This window comes from Protobothrops mucrosquamatus, unplaced genomic scaffold (genome assembly GCF_001527695.2).
Source record: "Protobothrops mucrosquamatus isolate PMUCROS unplaced genomic scaffold, P.Mucros_1.0 scaffold857, whole genome shotgun sequence".
Lineage (NCBI taxonomy): Eukaryota > Metazoa > Chordata > Lepidosauria > Squamata > Viperidae > Protobothrops > Protobothrops mucrosquamatus.
Genome location: NW_015387112.1, coordinates 297,097 through 321,283, shown reverse-complemented (window position 1 = coordinate 321,283; position 24,187 = coordinate 297,097). Strand labels below are relative to the sequence as shown.

Sequence of the window (24,187 nt, the reverse complement as noted above, 5' to 3'; positions counted from 1 at the left end):
TGATAGGTAAAATATCCTAGGAGTTGTAGTCCAGCATATCCAGAGAGCTCCAGGTTGAATAAGACTGCTCTAATTAATAACCTTTTAACAGTATGTGCCTTGATATATGGCAATGTGAGTCTGGTTTAAAGCATTAAAGATCAGGGTAAGATTACAAGTATTAAAGCCAACAATAAAAGCCAGGATAAAACCAATGTGCTGTGACCACAGCTTTGTCAGCCTTAGAACATTTTGAAAAGCAATTTTGAGGAGAGGGAGAAAATAGGTATACTAAAGGCAAATCCTATGTTCTCATAAAATTAGTCAGGATACATTTGGTATTTCTTTCCATTTCTCCATGCTGGGCTCAATTCTTGAATGAGCCACAAAAATGTAAGAGAGTGTAGAACACATGAACAACAAAATTAAATAAAAATTGTGTAAGATATACATACACACGTGGGGGAGACACTTTTCCTCCTTATTTTCTCCAGCTACACTCTGATATTGGTATTGAATTCTGACATCCATCAAAAGAAAAGTTGAACATAGGCTTAAGTTTGATGTTCCAATCCACTGAGGTCCTTTGACATCTTTCTCAAGTGAGATCCTGGCCTGAACTATCCTGCTTTTAATAGTCTTCTATCTTCTGCAAGAGAAATTACATGTTGGCTTGCCAGGCCTTACCTGAATGAGTAAACCCTGTATTTTCCTGAACCTGCACAATTGTATCTAGATATATAGCTAAATAAGATAGTTCATTGAAATTAGTTTTTGACTGACATGAAGGAAATTCAGCTGATTACTTTTACATGGTTGTTAGGTCACCTGAAGATTAGAACTTCTCTATTCATATTATCTTTACTATTATTGCTTCATTAACATATACTTTCCTATTACAGGTTTTTATTTGTATAGAATTTAGTGATGGATGTTGATTTAACAGAATGAAAAAATAAGGGACCTTGTAGGTCTTCTAATCCAACCCCCTGCTCAAGCAGGAGACCCTATACCAGGGGTGTCAAACTGCCGGCCTGTGGGCCGGTTGCATCATATGGAGGCTGCACCCACCCTAGCTCCAGCAATGCAAAAAAATGTCACGATACATCACGACACATCACGTGATGTGTTTGACACCTGTGCCCTTTACCATTCCAGACAAGTGGCTGTCCAGTCTCTTCTTAAAAGCCTCCATTTATGGAGTACCCACAACTTTTGTAGGCAAGCCATTCCACTGGTTAATCGTTCTGTTAATTTTTTTGACAGTATCAAATGCTTATCCCACAATTCCATAAAATCCAATGAAGTGTACTTCTTAAGGTTGAGAGAGCAACCTATGACTCAAGGCATATTGTTGAGTACAGAACCCTTCATTCCTGACCCCTGACCATTCTGATTATATCAAACGAGAGATAAAATCCTGCAAACGTCTGGAGTAGACAGTTTCCCTGTTCTGGTTTGACTGAGGATGGTGATAATATAAAATACCCGATGAACTTCAAAAAATTCAAGTTCATTGGAAAATTTGAACTTTTGTTGTGAAGTTAAATTGGGTGGGATCTCCATGTTTATTAATGTTATAAATGACTTTTGTTTCCTTATGGAGGCATTTTTACAAACTCAAGCCCTGTTGCTAAAGTTCTAAATCCCTACTTGTCATAAAACAAAGGATTATTTCTCTTAAAAGAACAAATTCTGCTGATTATATCTAGAAATAATTGGCTGGATTGAAATTTGTGGTAAAAAAATGTATGGAGAATGCTGGGTTGAGAAAGTGTGTCTTAAGTGACTGCAACAATCATTATGTTTTGGAGCAATGAGTTCCTGAAGTTGAATTTGAGGGATTGCCTCTGCCACATCACATCTATCCATCAGGTCAAGCTGATGGGCATGTTGTGGGTTCTGTTTACCAAGCAAAGCCATCTGATCAGACCCAGAAAGAAGGCCTTTTCTGGCATTACAGCTGCCCTCTGGAACATCATTTCCCCTGACGCCAAATTGGCCCCAACCTTGCTGGAAAAGCTTGAAGACCGGGCTTTGCCACCTGGGTTGGGGATTCAATAATGTGAGTCTGGAGTCTGCAAAATGGCTGTATTACTAGGGAAACTGAGTGTGCTGTTTGGCAGATTGGTTTTTTTTTAATGTTTTTTATTGTTTTTAAATGATTTCAGTTATGGTTTTGATTCTATTGTTGCATTGTTTTTACGTTTTTAACTCTGTAGGCCACTCAGAGTTACGTATGTGATATGAACAGATATATACGTTTACCAGATAAATAAATAAATACAATTTGAATGAAGCTATGTGATCATTTCTCCTCTTTGAACTCACCCCAACCCAAGTGATGCATGTAGGTCCCAGGAGCTGGACTAAGATTTCTTCTACATGTCTGCAGTTATAGTATAATAAAGGAAGCTGGCAACTCAATCATGGCGCAAATAAAAATATCACATACTACCTCTGCAGGATATTTATTGTTATGCACATGCATTTTAGTCCACACCTCTGCTATCTGCTGATGCCTTCAACCTCAGCAGCACTTAACCCTCTTAAGCTCTCAGAGCAGCTACTTAATTATTTATTTTAAATGATTAGATGTTGCCTACTCCTTGCAGAATCCTGGAGAGCTCACAACCACTCTAAAATATGAAGTAGCAGCATAAGAAAATCTGCACAGCCACCATCATCCAAGGCTTTAAAAAGACAAAGTCATTAGACCCCAGGGCCCTTCCTGGAGAAGCAGTGTGGTAAAGAGGTGACACAGAGCTACTGTCAAGTGTGAGAAGTCAGGAAATCCAGGCAGTTCAAATGAATATAAAGGTTTATTGCAAGTTTAAACTCTCTACAGGAATCTGAACTACTAACAGTCAAAGCAAATTGGCGGTAGATAAGAGTCATTGGAATTCAAGGTGGGTTGGACTTAGATCCCTTGTGGGACCAAAGAGACTTGAGACTGATGATGCATTTGACTCCTCCCTTGGGCTCAGCCTGTTCACGTCCTACAGCTGCCTTTCAAAGGCTGTTTTAAGGAAAGTCCAAATTCCTCCTGAAGAAACTTTTGGGAGGAAGAAGTTGTCCAGATTGAGAACCCAACCAATTTTTGGTTCAATAATCCACATTTGATACAGAATACAGTTCTGGTGTGCAGGATCTGAGGTAGGACAAAATAAAATAAAATAAAATAAAATCAGTGGTTGTGGCAACACAATGGAGGCTCTCCCCCTACTTCTTTTGTGCCCACAATACAAGCAATTTTAGATTAAGGTTCATTCCTTTACCTCAGCTTTTGTGCTCCTATTTCTTTCTGATCTGATAGCACTTCACTTGAAGAAGAAAGGTTCCAAGTAAACTTTTTAAAAGGGGGAACTTTTAATATGCCCAAGAAAAATCATGCTGAGAAAAGGGATGTTGGAAGATGTGGAAGAACAGATAAGCATAAAATCTGACTGAAAAGTTTTTCCAAGGGTTTTTTTTTTTTTTTTTGCTCAAAACTATATGACATTCACCTTAGAAAAAGAAATCAGGATTGTAGAACATGAGTGAGGTTCATCTCAGGTTTTGGAAATGTTATTCTCCCCTTCTGTCCTTGATTTTGCTGCTTCTCTTCTCTCTTTCCATTTTTTAAAAAAAGGGTGCAGTTCAGACCAAAGAAATCCCGAGCACAGCAGAACAGCACACTCTTCCGGTGTGTAAATGTCATTTCTAATGCTCTTCTTTGGTTTGTTGAGTCCAAAATCTATTTGCAGGATCCAATCTGGGTTGGTCACTGGGACCAGAGGTGTTTTGTCTTCTGAGTTTTTGGACTTGTGCTGGAGCCTATCCGCAGGGAACTGCTACAGCACAAGTCCAAAAACTCAGAAGACAAAAACCAACCCAGATTCAATCCTGCAATATTATCCTGGGACACGTATATTCGCCTTCATTCACAAAATCTATTTGGCCAGTTGGTAATTTAGCAGCAAGAGAACAGCCAAAATAGCAGGCAAGATAGCTCACGGTTGGGAAGTCTACAGTTTTACTTCACCAGAAACTGTTAATTGTTTGCTCTTCAGGAAGCAATTGTTTCTCTTTCCCAAGCTCTCAGTGTCCACAGAATTCTCTCATGCCTTCCTGGCTGCCCACAGCTTTGTTTCCTGCCCCAACAGCTCCCTCACCAGCAGAGCAGTTAATTAAATGTCAAATGCTTCTAAATGGCAGGTACAAAAAAGAATGATTGTATAGTTTGTGCAGTCTTAGACATTTATCCATTTATTTGTGACCCGCAAGGAAACCGTTGCTCCATCCAAGCAGAGGACACTTAGGATAAGACCACAAGAACAGTCCTGATGAGTCAGGCCAAAGGTCATCTTAGTTCAGCATTTTCTGTCTCGTGGTGGCCTGCCAGATATCTCTGGGATGCTATTAAGCAGTAGGTGGAAACAAAATACTGTCCCTCTGCTTAACCCCTTCAGCTGGCATTTGAACACAATAGCCCAGAGGTAATACTGATTCTTCAAGAGGAATATCCCTCAAGAGAGCTGTCTTCCACAGATATATAAACCAAGTAGGGAAAACATGCAATACTTCCAGAATTCTTTCCAATTTCTTGCCAGCTGCCACCTTACACTTCCTTGTGTGCTTTGCTACCATGCAGTGACAGTCTGCCATTAACTCTGGGGAGGGGGGAATGGGAGGGGGGATGCTTGAAGGAGGAAAGTGAAAGTTAACTGCTGTATTTCCTCAAGATGCTGCTTCAAGATCACCCAGCTGGGAGAACGCAGCTGCACACTTGAAGTGACCGTTCTGAAAACATCTTGCTTCAGCCTGATTGGATGGGAGGGGGGGTTGTGACAGCGATTGGAGGCAGTTAAGGGAGGGAAAAGTTGAACTTAGGGATTTTGGCATGAAATTCTCAGTTCTGGCTGTGCAATACACTTGATTTCTAATAAAATTATACCTTTCTCAATAAATGGAGCAAAGGATCGTTTCTATTTACAGGTTTAAGTGATGGCAGGTCTGACATTTCTTTACTGACCAGGGCCCTAGAATATATCTATATTTTTTTCCTGTATAGCCCAAGTAACATATTGTTTGTGCTCTCTCATGTTGTATTTGTATATGTTTGTGCTTGTTCCTCTCTGGATCATGTGATCAGAAAGGAGAACATACAAGGGGACAGTTATCCACATTCCCAGTCACTTCCCAATTATCTCTCCCAAAGGAATACATAAGGATCCCCTGATTGGATACCGTCACTTTTGAAACCTTTCTTTTGCCAGCTACTTTCACTCGACCAAATTTGGTCCTTTCCTGTTCTGTTTTTGGATAGATGAAAACATTGCTGATGAAAAAGCCTATGGACAAAGAGTTTTGGGACCTTTATTTAGTTTCTTTCTTTCCAACATTCCATTGCTTAGGAAGAATAAAAATGGTTTAAAGTGTCATCTGGTAGATTAGGATGATAGATCAAGAGAGAGAAGGATGTCATCAGCCATTTAATTAACGTGTAAACAACCATGCTCAGGATCCTATAAGCCAGCCTTCCCAACCGGATGTTCTCCAGGATGGAATTCCATCTCCTCTGTACCCAGAGAGCATTACCTTACTATCTCACTATCTTACTATCTTATTTAAGCAGGCAACAAACGATCAGGAGCAAGGTACTAAAACTGGGCTCAAATCTCCAAAGCAATTCCTCAATGGCTTGTGAAAAACATCTCTTCCTAATGTTTCAGAGGTAGCTTTGCTGTTGGAAGTACAGAGAGACTATTGTTTGCAGGTTTCCCCCTCTGCTTCCTCCTCCTTCCATAGTTATCTATCACTCTGCAATTTACCTCAGCTACCAAATTGGAAAATGTCCTGCTGGGAGGAACTCCATAATGCAGTGGTGGCGAACCTATGGCATGGGTGCCAGAGGTGGCACTCAGAGCCCTCTCTGTGGGCACATGCGCCGTCGCCTCAGTCCTAGGGTTTTATAAAACCTTTTCACTTTAGGCCTCTGCTGCCGTGTACAAAAAAAAAGGGTTCAATCAATCAGTCAATTTCAACTTCTCGCGGGAACAAAAAAGAACTTGCAAAGTTGGAATTGATTGATTTAACTTTTTAGTCCCTCCCAGTCTGCTGTTACCATTGCAGCCACACCTATCCAATGGGCCACACTCACCCAATGGGCCACACCCACCCAGCACCCGACAATGCATAAGTGGGTTTTGGGTTGCAGTTTGGGCACTCGGTCTCTAAAAGGTTCGCCATCACTGCCATAATGATATCTTCTCTTAAGATTTAATTGAAGTATGAGAAGCCAGGGAGGCTAGAGAGTATTAGAGAGGGAGTTGCACAATGAAAGGTGGAATAACGTACACATGCACACATGAACAAGAATGCCAGTCTCCACCCAAGAGAATCACACTGAAATTATCTTCTCTTTTGAAAGACATTCCTCAGATTCTCTTTCACCTGAGCTGGTAAGGGAAAAAAAATACCACAGAGATTTTTTTTTCTTTTTTCTTTTTGCAACCATTACTAGAAGCCTCAGGATCAATGGATGCACACTAGAGGAGCATTTCTGACATTTCTTTTGCAAATACGTTTTGCAGAAGCATCATATCTTGCTTGAAAGAAAGAGATTTATTTGGCTGTTTCAATGTACTTGGGAATATGCAGGGCTGCTGGACAAGATATGAGTGTGTCTTGCTTCGGGTTTTTATCCATATCACCACAAAGATTGATGATCTTTCATTTCTTTCCTCTCTGCCTGATCCCAAGGAAGGTAGGTCAAAGGAGTTGGAATCCTGGTATCACAGGAATGCCAATTTAAAAGTAAAAAACAACAACTGATTTATAGCTTGGGCAAAGATCATGAACCAACAATAAATGATGTAGCCGGAACCCTTCAGAATGTCTATTATCTCTCATATATACATTTGAGTACTGTTGGAAGTCAGCACCCCCCACCCTCATAGAGAAGGAAATATTTGGGGGATATTTTAAAAAAAGGCAGAATATTATATTTCCCCAAAGGAATAATGGAGGGGTGGGGAAAATCTTAAACGGCTTTTCTGCCCAAGTTTCCCCAGGCAGAAACTGAGCAGGCCAGCTTTGTAGAAATACAGATTTGATAATCCTATTCAGAAAGACTGGCCACCTATTCAGCCACAGCCCCAGAGAAGCAGGACATGACCTCTAGGGCACAATAGGATTAACCCACTACCATTAGAATACCAAAAGGGCACACTCAAGCTCAGGTCAAAGTACAAAGCCACAGGAACAGGAAGAACCTCAAATATAAAGTCCAAAGAAGGTATAAAAGCCCACCTATCCCAACCCCATTTTGGTCAGCCACCCCAGAAACATGCTGTGTCACTGAAGTTTCTGGCAACTAAATAAACAATAACCTTCTTTCCAAACAGCCTCCATTTTATTTATTCCCGGCTTGGACCGGACCTGATGATTTTTCTTTCAAGAGTAGTGATTTTCTTTTTCCCCCCTTCTTTTGCAAGGGAAACAAAAACATGAAGCTTATTCTTTTAGGGTTTGTGGTTTTTTTTAAAGAAGTTATTCCAGAGAGCCTTGGAAGTTATTTATTTTTTTATTTTAAACATTTATATAGCTGTCCATCTTCTAGCCAAATCTGGATGGCTCCCAATTAAAAGTTAAAACAACATATAAAACCATATTAAAAATACAAAACTAAAAATATCAACATATTAAATATTACCATTAACGTTAGATATGTGGTAAGAGAAACCATCTTGCTATCGGTTTGGAAGTTATGGAGAGTTCTTTACAGACCTGTATTATATTGTTATTGTTTCTCCTTGTTACTGTTTTGCTGTAATATTTGTATGATTTTTTTCAAGCTGTTTAGAGGCTTTTTGGATTAAAGGGGCATACCAATCATAATCAATCATATGTGTGTATGAACCATTAAAGCAGGGGTCCCCAACCCCCAGGCTGTGGCCCATTCAGAACAAGACTTCATAAACAGCAGATGAGCATGCAAGCCCGCCGCTTGCACAAATGGAGCTCCATATGCGAGCACACTCATTCACTGCTTGTGTGGAACCATCCCCTTCCCCCCCCTTGCCATCACTGCCAGTCCGCAAAGCTGGAAAGGTTGGGGACTGCTTCATTAAGGCATTTTCCATGTCATGCTTTTCTGACTCTGCTAACTTGCTGAATAACATGACTGGACACACAGCTATTCCTATGCATAATTGCTAAAATGATGCTGCTGCATTTCCTAGTCACTTGAGCAATAGCTACCTCGTGCCAATGTAGGCCAGCTTGCTTCTGCACTACCACTGAGCCTGTTAAGTGTGCCAGACCAAAAAAGAGCCCTGAATTAAATTTCTCCCCTAAGAATGAATCACAAACCTCAAGCTTCAGGATGGAACCCAGAGATCTGGTAAGACTGCTTCCTGAAGTAAGACATGAGTAAGTTCAATGTATGGACAGCCTGGACTTCATGCCATTTCAATTGCTTGTCTTTAAGTTTCAACATAACCTAGATAATTATCTTCTGGATTTTCAGAGAATGCTGAAATGGAAATTAACCAAATGGATTGAACCCCAAAAACTTAACCCAGGTTTTAAAAAAAAATCAAATTTCACAGGCTGAGAGAAATTCAGCCACTAGGTTTGTTGCTTAAGTACTGTTTGTGAGCACAGTAAATTCTTAATAAAGAATTTTGTTAACTAACTAATTTGGGTCATATAAACACTTAAAGGTATAGCTACTGAAAAATATGGTTAATAGGAAATCTCACCCTGAAAGAACTCTAACCTTGCAAACAAGTAGTCCAGTACTTCAACAAGTGGAAAGAAGAGGCTTTTTGTGAGATCACTAAGAATTAGTATAGGTAGTCCTCAAATTACAACCACAGTTGAATATGTTGCTAAATGAGAAATTTGTTAAGTGAGTTTTGCCCCATTTCACAACCTTTCTTGCCACATTTGTTAAGTGAATCACTGTGGTTGTTCAGTTAATAACACAGTTGTTAAGTGAATCTGGTTTCCCCATTGACTTTGCTTGTCAGAAGGTCACAAAGATCACATGACTCTGGGACACTGCAGCCGTCATAAATATGAGTCAATTGTCAAGCATCCAAATGTAAATCATGTGACCATGGGGGATGCTGCAATGGTCATAAGTGTGAAAAAATGATCATAGGTCACTTTTTTTCAGTGCCATTGTAACTTTGAACGGTCACTAAATGAACTGTTGTAAGCTGAGGACTATCTGTAATATACAACTGCTTTTTAAGAATTGTACTTATTTGCCTTTCACTTTGGTTTTCCTGCTTTAAACATTCCTTAGGCTTCTCCTATCTATTGGCAAGTACCTTCCTATCTCAAAGCTGATAGGCTTTGAGTTTAAGTGATCAATAGGGCTGAAATTGCTCTCTTAATCTAACCTGGAAAGGCAGGCTGAAGAACTACCTTGTCTGCTGAGAACATTATCTGCTTTTCTCTCCTGTCCCTATTAGGGAGACTCAGAGCATGCAGGAGTGGTGCTGTCAATGGGTGGCTGCTTCAGTACTGATGGTGTGTAGTCGTGACTGTTCCAGCAACAAAAGATTCAGCATATTCTATTGGGCAGTTTCTCCCCATCCTGCGTTTTCAGCCACATTAATTGAGCCTGAACTGCCAGACAGGGACCGTATGTTGTGGTCACCTCAATGCTCTGAGAATCTCCTTCTGAAACTTGAATAAGCCCAGGAAGCAAGCCACAATGACAGAGAAAGGCAATGACGATAGTAATGGTAGGAAAGTGCTAATCATGCAGAGCAGAAGCCAGAGAAAGATAAAGAGATATTTTTAATGTATTTACAAGGGTTAACATAAAGTAAAAGTGATAAAAAATATATGTAGTAAGGAGGTTAAGTATGCAGACCAGGATGATACGGTTTATCACTCTTGGAAATGTGCCTGTGTGTGCATGCACGCACGCATGGATGCATATTTCATGTTGTGCATGCATTTCTAACAAGCGTTTATTATCTGGAAATCTTCTATGCATCCAAAACAAATCTACAACTAGGCCTCGCCCAACTATCCAGAATGGGGAGAGTCCAACTCCCATCATCCTCAGCAATTCTGCTTGCTTCTCTGTGAACCTCTTAAGGTTCTCCCAAACTGCTCTGTTGATTTAATGTGCAAAGGCTAAGACCGGATACAATATCAAGTTGTAACAAGTATTTAATATTTTATTAGCTCATTCATATTTTACTTTATTTATTGAAATATTATTCTTGAACACTTCCGCCACCCCCCCACCCCCAGCTCTGTTATATGATGATTACAGGGCAGTAATTTGTCTTGGTTTTGAATGGAGAAAAAACTCTAGGGCTTTATGTTATGCTTGGCAGCATATTTTATTGCCTTTACCATTCAGACATATTTTTCAATGTGTTCATGTTAGGCAGAACACAAAAAGATCAGAAATATATGGCTCCCTTCTCTTACCTCTCCTCCCAAGTAAAGTCAGAAATGGGGATTGTGTGACATTTTATTAACCTGCATTATTTATTTCTCAAGATTTTTGTGTCAAAATTCTTGAGAAATAATTTTCTTCTTTTTTAGGCTCCAGACCCCCAAGAGCCCTGAATGAAATTGCAGTTGAGCTGCTCTACAGTCAAGATAGTGGCTGCTAGATTAAGAAGAAGAGAAGACACTAACAGAGACATCAAGATTTGAATTTGAAAGTCTGGACAATCTCTGCATAGCTACAAACAGACTAAGTCCAACCTCTCCTGAATTCCATCACCTCTTATCTAGCACCAAAATAGTGCTAATGAATATATTTGTGTGCATAGGCATAAGCAATAAATCAGTTTAATTGGAACATTAAGTGTGGTCCTGGTCTTTCATGCCTGACATGTCCCCACAGTCACATGTTCGCAATTCTAGTGCTTGGCAACTGGCTTACAACTATGAGAGACACCATATTCTGCTATCACACGATTACCATTTGCAACTTTCATTGCTGGCTTCTGACAAAGTCAATGGGCAAGCCAGCAGGATGGCACAAATGGCAATCATGTGACGTCATTCCTAACAACTGTGCAGGATTTGCTTAATGACAGCAACCAGAACGGCTGCAATTGCTGGCCTAAATCAATGCAATCATATAATGTCACAATTTATGACATCGCTGAGTTGGCATCTCAATTACCATTGTTAAGGGAGGACCGCCTGTATAGATACTGCCATCTCGGTATTAGTCCAAACCATGAATGGTAACACCTGCATTATACCCAGTCTTTCTGCTTGTCTATATGGCCCAGATTGTCTACTCAAGTGGTCTCTTGGAATCTCAAGCTGGAATTTTCTCCAATTCATCTCATTTAAAATCCGTGAAACCGAAATCTGAATTTTCTATTCACTAAAGTCCAAGCCAAATATTTTCCTCAAATATGCTATTAATGACATGGCAACCATTAGCTCTTTTCAAGAGGCTTCATGTAACTAGCAGAAAATTGCATAGTTTGACCTGATTGGGAATCAGACTTTGGTTTTAGTGTAGTAATTGTGAGAAGATATTCTAGTTTTAATGACACGCTTCATCGGGTTACATATAGGCTTAGCAGATGCATTGAAGTATCATGCTCAGCTTGGTTAGAATCAACCTTGGTGGTTGTGGTAGGAGTTACTTAGTATGTTTACACCATTGTACATCAGTGTATTATGATTCCTTGTATTATATCTGCTCCCATCCCCCATCAGTTAATTTGTAACTAGATTAAACATCTTGGGTGAATGAATCCAATCTGTATAGAACTGGAGACCACAAGTTGCTATATAGAAAATGAAAATTTCTATTACGTGGGAAAACAAAAGCTTATACTTTGTTAATATTAAATCTATCTGTTGATTTCTCTGTTTTCTACTGTTTATCTCACAGGGATGAAAGAAACTATTTTGACTTTAACTGATGATTTTTCGTTTTGTTTTTTTAAAGAAAGGACTTGCCACAATGGAATCTAAAACTGTACCCAATAAGATCCCAACTCAGATCCAGAGGTTCTCACTCACCTCATCAAAGTAAACGAGTCCAGCTGGAAGATCACCAACATTTTCTCCCCCCCCCTTGCCTTTTCTTTCCCCTGTCTTTTATGATCTTGCCTGATGAAGAATTCTTGGAAAGGTTGTAAATTGTCACTCTGACTGAATAAAGGTATTGCCCTTATTTTTTTTCCTCTCTATTGCTTTTTATGAGAAAATATCATCTCTCTCACTGCAGCAGCAGTTTTCAACTACCACCGGATTTCTGCTTGAACTTTTATTCAGAAAAGAAAAGGGAAGGGTGAAACCCCAAAGAGACACAACACGTGTGTGTGTGTGTGTGTGTGTGTGTGTGTACCTGGGTTCTCTTCTTCATGGAGGGGAGCTGGGGTCTGTCCATTGGTTTTGTTGTGTTGAATGGGACACAGCACTTATACTCTGCTTGCAATTAACCAGGTGGGTTTGCAATTCTTTACCCATCAAAAGAGACCTATAGTCCCCTTTCTCTGTTTGATAGCAGAATTTTCCTCTCTGCTGCAATGATTATTTATTTAATTCCAGTCACTGACCGGTAGAATAGAAAACACAGAAGACCAGGCCTCCCTCCTATACCTTTATTTTCCCTCTCTCCATCTGTCCAGTCTTTATAAACTCTTATAGACATGCTTAATTTCTTCTCCTCGAACACTCACTTTGTCTATGTCGTAAGAGGGTAAACCAATTAATCCTCATTGCTACTACCTCAAAGACTCCACTATTAAAAATGGAGAGGTCTAGAAATTTAATTTCTTCCCCTTCCTCTTAGTCTCATATAGGCCAAGGCAGATGTGCATTCCTTCACCAAGTTGCCATATCCTGGCCCGTCCTGAAGCTTTTGAAGCTACACGAAAGCTGAGCTGAAGCTCAACAGATTCTTCTCTGCAATTCCCTGGTGAGAAGACCCATAGTAATTGCAACAGTAAATTGGCATGATCCTTATTTGGCTAATAAATACTTTATTTGCACGTGCAAAGTCAATGGGAAGCAGTCTTGCCTTGGTAATGAGATTTTAAGGCAATTAATCTTGAGGAAAGGGAATTTACTGCTCATCCTGCCGTGAGGCCGGCTGCCGCTGCTCCACCAGGAACCATAAAGGCCCTATTTGCATCTCATTAAAGAGAAGAAGGTGAGACAAAGGAAGCTCTCTGACTTCTCCCTTGCATCCTAAGAGGCAAAGCTGCCTTTTGAGGAAGAAAAAAAAGCAGCCCCACTCCCAGGAAGATCAAAGACTTCAGCTTCCAGCCAGTCTAATATGAGTAAAGGGCAGGGGTGGAATCCAGTGATTAAAAAAAAAAAAGTGGAAGAGAGTCTAAATGAGAGCCCAGATTGGCATTTCGCAAATTCTTTGATATATTTTAGTTCCAACTAGTAGTCATGACTCCAAATCTGTTCCTCAAGATGCTGATGGGTCCATTTGCAAATATCTTATTCCAAACTCCGCCTGCATGGAGAGGGAGGTAGATATGGGGAACAGTCAGAGTAGTGCTGTGGTCTGAGAGTTAAATTTGGACCAAGGAAACCCAGATTCAAAATTCAGCTTAGCCATGAAACTCATTGGGTGACTTGGAACTATATATAATCTCTATAGCCTAAACTACTTTTCTCGCTTTTGGGGAGAATAAAAAAAAAAGGGGTGTGTGTGCCTTGAGTTTCATGCAGAAAGGTCCTAGTTTAACTCTCAGACCACAGCACCACCCTAACTGTCCCCCATATCCACCTTCCTCTTCATGCAGTTTGGAATAAGACATTTGCAAATGGACCATCAGCATCTTGAGGAAATGCAGATAGAGTCATGGCATTAGCATTGTTTAACATCTACATGAAGTTGCTAGGGTTTTGGGGTGAGGTATCACTAATATACTGAAGATACCGAGCTTTATAATTATACCTTGGATTGCCTGAGTGATGCCATGGAGGTTCTGTCTCAGTCCCTGGAGGCTGTGGAGGGTGGTGAAGCTGGATGGGGCATAACAGGCTTAAGTTCAACCCCAAGCAAGGCAGAGTAGCTCTGGGGTTTTGGGCCTCCTGGATCTTCTATCTTTGGTTCTGAGTGGACTAGTACAGCCCGAGACAGACCCAGTGTGCCATCTGGAAGTTCTCCTGGACTTACAGCTCCCACTAAATGAGTAGATGGCAGCCATTCTAGAACAGCTTTTGCACATTGGTGTATAAGTTGTGTCCATTCCTGAACCCAGGGGACCCCATTCACAGTTACTTATGGCTGTGTGACCCCCAGACTGGACTATTACATGGAGCTGCCCTTGGAGAGTATTTGGAAGTTTCAACTGGTGCAGAAAGCAAAGGCATAGGCATGCACTGGCAGTGGTTACTGAGTGCATATGACACCACTGCTCCCCAATTGTCTACTTGTCCTACCTGATCCAGCTGGAATGACATGCTCTGGGTACCATTGGGACTCACTGCCCTGAGTCCCGTAAGGGAGATAGGGCGGTATATAAATTCAATAAATAAATAAATAAATAAATAAATTGGGTAAAGACTGTTGTCCATTGGCAGAGCCTTTTCTCCAGTGGCATTTTGAAACACCATCTCCCTAACTATTCACCAATACAATCGCAGGGATGATTATCATTGTGTCATTATCTTCATCATCATTATCATCACTGTTGTCACTGGGTGAAACCATTGTGTGCTAGAATTTGCAAAGTCCAAGAGATTGTCACATGGGAATATATGCACAGTTGATACAGCCAGAATAGGTGGCTGTAGAAATGTGAGCAACAGCATGAAGCCAGTGATACCCAGTGTTGTGTAATGATTAGGTTACTTAATAAGGAGTGGTTCAAGTCTTCATCAGAAAAAAATCTTTCCTCAATGATGGGGTGCTCTTCACAACCACATGAATGTGCTTTCATTCAGTCTGTGAGCTACAACTCAAGTATAGCAGCATATTTTGCCCTGCCTTCATTCCTGGTATTTTGCCTTAGGAATGAAGTCAGCAATTAGCACTCAACTCAAATTTAATGTGGCACAAGTGAATTTCCCTTGAGTTGTTATCCTGCAGGAAAATTTTGATAGATGTCTAGAACTTTAGTCAAATCTTGGTCCTGAACTAGCTGTTTTGTGGTTTCTGCCCAATAAAGGAAGTCCTACTTTGATGGCAAGATCCTTTCTCCTTCATGAATCAGGTACTGAAGAATCTTTTTAATGACCATGGGTGAATGATTTTGAGGATATAATGTTGGGAGCGCACTTCAAACTCCTTTCAAGAAATGCCAAATATGTCTTCTATAAATGTCACCAAGATTTTAGGGTAGGTGATGAAATCAGGCCACAGATCTGTTTAGATTGGATCATGCTGCCACTTTCCAGGTTTGGGAGAATAATAACTTCTCTTCATCAGGCCTCAGTTGGATTTCGCCAGATCTTAATCCTCAATCTTATAAAATCAGGGCTAAATCCCCAGCAGTTACAAATGAAGTGGAGGAAAGGAGAACAGGAAAAGGACACGGGAGCACAACTCCATGTACTGGCACCCCTAACAAATCTAAAGGCTCCCATTGCTTAAGCCACCTTCTCCCACAGATAGGAAACATTTTGCTTACTTTCTCCATGAGCTGCCGTAGTTGCCGGCTACGCAGGTCTCGCGAGCAGGTGCCCTGAACAGGGATAACTGCTGTGCACAGACATTTGCCATCTGGAGCCTGAGCTGACGTATAGACCTGCCAACCTTCATCTGGGCTTTGGAAGAGAGTCTGTGGAGAGAAAGAAAGCAGATTACATTGAATATAAAGATTGGTGCAGCTAGCAATCCAAAAGGGTGACCCTTTGTATCGATATTACACTTCTAAACTAGTAGCGTTATGACGTCTAAATAAGAAGTTGAAGAGGTTTTAAATTGACATTGCGGTGATGCCACAGATGTTCATGGGACAACAAACACTGAATAATTCAAGGGTCAAAGTATCTGGAACCAGGTATAGGGCTCCCTACAACGATTACTACTGCTACTACAACTATTCTTACAAACGGGTAAAAGACAAAAAGATCCTCACAAAGTTGTGATCGTGTATCATGAAGTAAGTTGGTCGGTAACCACAGATGACCCAGCACATCCAGGATGGTTCTGAATTAATCTAGAGCAGTGTTTCTTAAACTGTTTGTTCTCAGGACTCCTTCCCATTTATAAAAATCCTAGAGAACCTCCAAAGAGCTTTTGTTTGTATGGGTTATATTTATCAATATTTCCTATATTTTTTAATATAATTAATCATAAAGCATTCATAGAATATTTATTGACTCATGCATAAATAAGAACAGTACAACCATTCAATGCTAATATAAATAACAATATTCATAAAATATTTTAACAAATAAATAATAATTGGAAAATGTGCCAGCCCTATTAGCAACAGAGGAAAAATAATGAAAATTATACATATGATTCTTATTTATTGTTTTTAATGTTTTATATGATATTTTAATCGTATGACTGCAAGCCACCTAGAGTCACCTCAGTGAGATGGGTGGCATAGAAATTTAATAAATAAAAAATTGAAGAAATCAAGATGCCCTATGGAAAAACATCAAGAGTCTGGATGAAGATTACTACAAATACCTGGACACCCTTCACACTGACAACATCAAGCATGCTTGTTGTCAAGAAGGTTAGAAGTGAATATATCATGAGAGTGAAAAAGAACTTAAAGTCCAAACTCAGCAGAGAAAATATGATCAAGGCAATTAACACCTGGGCAATTCTAGTCATTAGATACACAGCTGGACTCAAGCAGAACTAAAAATCTTGGATAGGAAGATCAGAAAAATAATGACAAAGAATCATACTCTTCTTGATCCGCACAGAAATGTGGACAGACTCTACTTACCAATTATCCTAACAGAGAAGTTAAAACTTTCATCCTCATATTACAGGATTCCTACACATACCAAATAACTTGGACTGGATCTCTGCTTTCACTGATAGGAATGAGGCAGTGATCAAGTGGACTGCACATTTCTCTGTAACCATGAACAGCTCCCCCTGTAAGTATGCTTTGCATGTTTAATGCCTGTAAACTTATCTTTGAGCTGTGAGTCAAAAAAAAAAAAAGATTGAGGGATGTATGGGATAGCTACAGTGTTCATGTTGTATTTAGCATTCAAAATTCAGTACTGTTGTGTGATAGCATGATATGTGTTTGAACAGTGGCATCATCCACAACCAATAAAAGGTGGCTAGGTGTTTTTTCCTTCTCTCCCCCCCCCCCAAATTTACTTGGAATCAAAGCAGAAGTGACGTTGAATACATTTTAATATCCCATGTTCTTGTGCTTAAGAACTCATTCTTTCTCTGGAAGACTGCATTGCAGAATTCTGAAAAGTGTAGGTATCAAGGAACAAATGCATTCTGCTGATTTTTTGATCAGACCTATTCATAATTAGAGTTCCTGAATCAATAGAGAGAGAGAGAGAGAGAGAGAGAGAGAGAGAGACCCCATAACAACCTTATATATGAATAATTTCTTACAAAAAATTATTTACCGAGCAGACCATTTGAGTAAATACAATTCTGAATAAAACTAAACCATGTGTACATGAGGGAGCCCCATTGTTAGATGTATTTTTGTTTATATTATTGTATAGAACAAGCAGCTCCCAGTTTGTTTTGTTATTGTTTTATACGGTGAGCTGCCCAGAGTCAGTTTCGAGTCAAGTGTGCCTGAATTCATTCAGCAGAATGAATGAATGAATGAATGAATGAATGAATGAATGAATGAATGAATGAATGAATGAACGAGCAAGCAAGCAAGCAAGCGAACTGTATTATATCCTTTGACTCTCAATGAGGGTCCCTCTGTCTACCTGAAAAGAAAGAGATTTTATAATTTCCAGATTTCTTTCTTTAAAAAAAAATCATAATGCTGTCACAATTCTGTGCATCATTACTTTACTAAGGAGTAAAGGCTGTAGAATGTAGTTATTGTCCTTTCTAAGTTAAATTACTTTGAATTGTCCTGTGAAATTACTTTCTTGGCCTTTAAAGGGCAAACCTTTGTTCCTTTCATAAATAACAATAAAATACTCCCTTCAGGCAGAATGCAGGCACTTCAGGGAAATCATTTGGTTTCTTTTCATGCAGAATAGGTACACTTCCTCTCTCACCCATTTTTGTCAAAATAGGTGAATGTTATAAATGTCACCACTTCTTTGCAACGGCTCAATACAATTTACTGATTTATCTTTATGGGCGCATAAAGCCAGCCTTCAACATGGTTTCTTGAATAATCTCTGTGGTGTGAGCCTTGTCTAGACTGTCAGTTGTTCGAGTCAGGTGGAGAATAAAATGGTAAAAAACATGATTTCAAAGCGCTTATAGCGTCTCAGCAGGTGGCAGCATCTGGTTGAGCTTCTCTGATTTCAGAAGCTAAATGGGTTCAGGTCTGATTAATATTTCGGTGAGAGACACCCAGGGAACCCCAGGATTGAATAAAACAATGGCAAATCATTTCTGTTTTGCTGCCCTGTTAATTACATGAACATGTCTGTAAAGTCAGTGGGAGTCGTGCGCAACATGAAGGAAACTACTTTTATATGCCTATACCAATGATGGCGAACCTTTTAGAGACTGAGTGCCCAAACTGCAACCCCAAACCCACTTATGCATCATCGAGTGCCGGGTGGGCATGGCCCATTGGCTGAGTGTGGCCCATTGGGTGGGCGTGGCTGCAGTGATAACGGCAGACTGGGTGGGACTAAAAAGTTCAATCAATCAATTCCAACTTTGCAAGATCTTTTTTTTTTCCTGCGAGAAGTTGAAATTGACTGATTGAACCTTTTTTTTTTTTTTTGCACACGGCAGCGGAGGCCTAAAGCGAAAAGGTTTTATAAAACCCAGCTGAAGGCCTAGAACTGGGGCGACAGAGCGCGTGCCCACAGAGAGGGCTCTGAGTGCCGCCTCTGGCACCCGTGCCATAGGTTCGCCACCACGGGCCTATACCTTTGTAATAGTGCAGTCATATCTTATTTTACAGAGCGTAATCCTGTAATGGAAAGATTACTCATCCCAGTCTATGTACAGAAAGACAAAGTATAAAAAAGGAAATCATGAGCATCCTTGGAGATGCTTATCCACCTTTCACATCAAGACAAGAGTGTGAGAAGATGGTTCACTGATCAAAGGGCCACATCTTCTGTGGTATTGTGAAATACAGGTAGTCCTCGACTTACGACCACAATTGAGCCCAAAATTTCTGTTGCTAAGTGAGATCATTATTAAATGAGTTTTGCCCCATTTTATGACTTTTCTTGCCACAGTTGTTAAGTGAATCACTGCAGTTGTTCAATTAGTAACACGGTTGTTAAATGAATTTGACTTCTCCATTCACTTTGCTTGTCAGAAGATCACAAAAAGTGATAATCCTGGGGCCTTGCAACCGTCATAAATATGAGTCAGTTGCCAAGCATCTAAATTTTGATCATATGAGAGGCTACAACGGCTGTGAGAAAAATGGTCATTAGTCAATTTTTTCAGTGCCGTTCTACGATCACTAACTGAACTCTTGTAAGCTGAACACTATCTGTACACTGTGTTGCTAATTTAGACTATGGCCATTATTTCTAAATGTCTGCCTGTCTATACATTAGCATGTGAAAGATTCCTCTTTTTTTCTCTAATTTTATAAAGGTTTTGGAAAGTATTCTGTACTTGAAGAGTAATTGGGATAAATCTTGTTAATTTCCGCTGATCCCTTAAATATCAATACAGCTACTATATGAAGAGAGATGGCTTTTGTGATTTTTTTTTAATACATTAACTATCTGGAGCTAAAGTGTTTTTAAATAAGTGGAATTAAATATATTGAGACTTTGAGAAAGGGTTGAATTGGATTTTAATAGATGAATTAACATTTCTTTACATTGTGGGATAAAAATAACGTTATTAAAGTGAATACTATCTCTCATTTGATGTAGGTTCTTAGAGGTATTCTTGGCAGTGTAAAAAATTTGAGTGTTTACTGACCCACATGATAGCGATATGTGATCATTTAGTACGATAGTGTATATTAGTAGCTTTATGGGAAAATCTTTAAATGTAAAGATTTTAATGTAATGTTGAATTACATATTAAAGCTTTGGAATTTGATTGTTTATCAGGAATAATTCCTAATAGTTGTATAGAACAGGGGGCAAGGATATTACATTGTTCCAGATGTCAAGGAATAAGTTGTCTGAAATGTGTGATTTATCTGTTTTAGAAAAGGTAATATTTTCTACTAATCAAAAGATGCAGCAATGTGTGTTACTATGGCAGAGATTTACCATCTATGACATTTTAACATATTTTGTACTGAATATATTATAGTAGTATATAGTATATTATTATACTATATATTATTATAGTAGTATATAGTATATTATTACAAAAATAAATAAATAAATCAGTTATTACTGATACGTATAAATATTCTTATTATTTCTTTACTTTCTGAATTTGTATTTTTAGTTTATTTCTGGTTGTCTGTTTTCTAATTTTTAAATTTGTTTTGTTTAAAATTTGTTTTATTGACTATATCCGTAAAATAAATCCTTGCAATAATAATAATAAAACCATCCAAGACAGGTAGCTCCTCCATCAGAGGAGATGTCATTTCTTTCAGCTTATCTTTCCCAGCTTTGCACCTGTCAATGCCACACATTTCATTCTTGTAAATATTTGCTAGCTGGGTTGAAATTGAGACAAATTACAGGCTGTTGAGATTGCATGGTTCCGTTTCCTCCTCCATATGAAATTCTGTAATCCAAAGAAGCCTGTATTTTTTTTTAAAAAAAATGTGACAATGGCATTTATTAATTTATGTTAATTGTCAGCTTATTATTATAAGCATGCCCCTTGATCATTAAACATGCCACTTTTAAAAATTGTTTTCTTTCTTAAAGGCCCATTTAATTTTTATCCATTTAAGCTGTGCTCATTATTTATTATTTACATTCAATTTGTTATACTTATTTGTATTCTGTTCTGTTGTTCCATTCCATTCCATTATTCTATTCGCTTCCCTTTCCTTCCATTCGTACTAGTAGCAATGGCATCAAATTTTATTTCAGTAGTCTGAAATTGATCGTGGAAAATTTCACTAATGGACATCTTCATCCAACATCCAGTCCCAAATATCTTGGAATGATACAATGTTCTAGAACAGATTTTCCCAAGCCTAGAGGTAGGTGCTGTCTGAGAAATCTGGAAACTGTGCTAATTGGTGATCTAGAGCAGTGGTCCCCATCCTTTTGGGCACCAGGGACCGGTTCCGTGGAGAAAAGTTTTTCCACAGACCGGAGGGGTATAGTTTTGTGTGCTGCCTGCATCCCTCAGATGGGGCTTTGCTTGTTTGCATGGCCTGATTGCTGGCATGCTGTGGACCACTGCCGGTCCACAGACCGGAGGCCAGGGACCTCTGATCTAGGGTGTTGTGGAAACAAATAATAAATGAAAGATTCCAAAGATGGTATCAGAAAATGGTCCCCCTCAAAATAAAAAAATATCCGCAAATGGCCCAAAGAGGATTAATAAATTAAATCTCCTCCTTGATAATCATTTTGTTACTGCCTTCATTCTGTGTCTTGTGAAAATGGAAATGGGCTTCCCCCATAAGAATAAACTGCAATTTCATATGCAGGCTGAAGGTGTATAATGTGCTAAACATGTCAAACTGTATATGGTCCATCTCCATCTCATTGACTATGTTCTGAGCTTGATACATTTCAGATCTGAACTATTTTGCAGAATCATTAACCCCAGCTTTTTTATTGTAAAGCAGATGAGAAATCTGGGAAAGAACAATGTTTTTGAAGCCCTGAAACCCTCTGACATTTTGAATGGGTACAGGAAGGTCTGGGTTTATTGTCTCTGAAGCATGGCATCCCACTTTTTTCATCCCAAGTAAGTACTACCCGCTTATCTTCCTCCTCTCATCTACAACAAAACAGAACTTGATTTAACTATCTCGCCCTTTCCTAAACCATACCACTATAACAAAATTCCTGAAGTTTGCTTGATTCCCTTTGCAACTATGGAGCTGCTATGGTTAAATTTAGTCCCACTTGCTGTAGGCCATGCTAGACCCCTGTGGTGAGTAATGACATGACCTTTTTATTCTCTCTATATATGTTGTGAAGCTTCATCGTTCTTTTTAGCTCTCTTCTCTTTAGCCTCCCAGCATTCTTTTCAATTTCTTAAGGAGGCCTCGCTGAGGAATGTAGTTGCAGGAGGAAGAGAGACAAGAATCCAGCACAACAATACCAGAGTTGTAGACTCTGAGGAGCACATTGATCTTTTTTAATCTAGCCCTTTGTGCGTGAAAATAATTTCATTTTTTTTGGTCTTGACTCATCAATAATTTTCCCTAAGACCTGCTCCTGACAATGTACAGTATTCTAGAGTAAAAATCTAAGTGGTATTCAACTATATTTTATATGTTTAATTTAACCAGCTATATTGTTTTTAATTCATAATTTATCTGGGGAATTGCAAAACTCCCTTGAAACCATTCATTGAGTTCCTTTATTCAGGTTCCTCATTCTTCCTCAAAATGTGTTTAAATGGCATCTTTTGTCTAATTTTAATAACTCTCTTTTCAATTATATTATAATAGTCCTAATATTGAATTTGCTAGCTAGTAGAAACCACAGCAAAAATAATAATTCACATTTCAAAAGATTTTTTAATTTTTTATTTATATCCTGCTTTTATTATTCTTACAAATAACTCAAGGTGACCAACATAGCCAACCATCTTCTTCCTCCTATTTACCTCACAACAGGTGAGGTGAGTTGGGTTGAGAAAGAATGACTGGCCCAAAAATCATGCAGCCAGCTTGCATGGCTAAAGTTGGACTTGAACTCATGGTCTCTTGCTTTCTAGCCTGTTGCCTTAAGCACTCGACCAAACTGGCTCTCTAATATTCCTAACATATTGACTTCCATTTTTTTTCCTGGGGTTTAGGAACCACTATTATTATATGAACTTCATTTAATAATTTTCTACATGCAAATAAATTTAAGGTGCTGCTTTTATCATTTAACTTTCATAACTTATGTAGCAAAATTATTGGGTCCACAATTTTTTAATTAGTACTCTTGTACCATTAATTTATTCCTTGTTATATACTTATGCTTTAAGCTATATTTTGAATATTTGTCTTTAATAAATAATCTCAAAGTCACCCTTATTTTTCAAGGTCATAAATCTTTTCAAAGTACCTATTACATTACTGTAACATCGGTGAATTTTTAAATATGAGATGTGTTTATTTTGGATACTTTTTTTCTTTCAAACTGTTTCAAAAAATGTTCTTCTAGTCTATGTGTGATTTGAAATAATTTGAAATAATGATTTAGGTAGTTTGGATAATAATTCTATTTTTAACCATGTTAATATAATTTTCAATGTATTAATCTTTAATTTCTTCTGACCTTTCTGTTGAACATTTTTTCTTATACTTTTTTTAAAAAAATTACTTTATTATTCAGGAATTCCCTCATAAAGCCTCAGCATGATAGCAGGGCTCTAGACTAAATAGACATGCTGACATCCCCCAAAGTTAAAAACTTCATGTTTCTGTTATAAAAACTATACAGCATTAACCTTGCGAACTCTAAAGCTTCCTCCTTCTGTTATATATTCAAGATGGACAATATTTAATATTTATTTGCTATGTATATGTAGGGATGTGGGTCTATACATATGTTGTTCATAGTATGTTTAGGTGTGTGTCATGTATGTTTCACTTTGAGAGTGGGCAATTAAATTTCATTTTTGATGTGTGCCATTGTGCCCACAGTATAAAAATGACAATAAAGGTTATCTTATCTTATCGAATAAATGAAATCTTAAAGCGCTGTGAAGCGGTACGTAAGTCTAAGTGCTATTGCTATTTGGGGGTGACCCATTTATATTCCAATACCAAAACAGGAGCTTTCACTGAATGTTCCAACCTTTGTACAGTCTCGTTAATTACAATGCTAACAAAATAATGCTTAGGATCATCCAACATAGATTAGAGCTCTATATGGAAAACAAGAGGCCAGATATTCAATCTGGCTTTAGAAAATGTTGAGACATTATTGCTGATGCTGGATAATTGTGAAAGCCAAGGAATACTAAAAATAAGCCAACATGTGTTTTGATTATAGAAACCTTTTGATTCTGTTGATCGCACTAAGCTGT

The 24,187-nt window shown here is 38.7% G+C and overlaps 1 protein-coding gene across 5 annotated transcripts in view; it reads right to left on the bottom strand.

The window, feature by feature from the left end:
• OLFM2 (olfactomedin 2) overlaps positions 1-24,187 on the bottom strand; it is a 154,773-nt gene that overhangs the window by 66,349 nt on the left and 64,237 nt on the right. For 3 of the 5 annotated variants that reach the window (XM_029284706.1, XM_015819075.1, XM_029284708.1), the window contains one exon: positions 15,570-15,719. In XM_029284706.1, coding sequence (XP_029140539.1) covers positions 15,570-15,719 — 150 coding nt within the window. Of the gene's footprint in view, positions 1-15,569; positions 15,720-19,516; positions 19,557-24,187 lie in introns of all 5 variants that reach the window. The other 2 variants (XM_029284707.1, XM_015819074.1) reach the window with 2 other exon arrangements.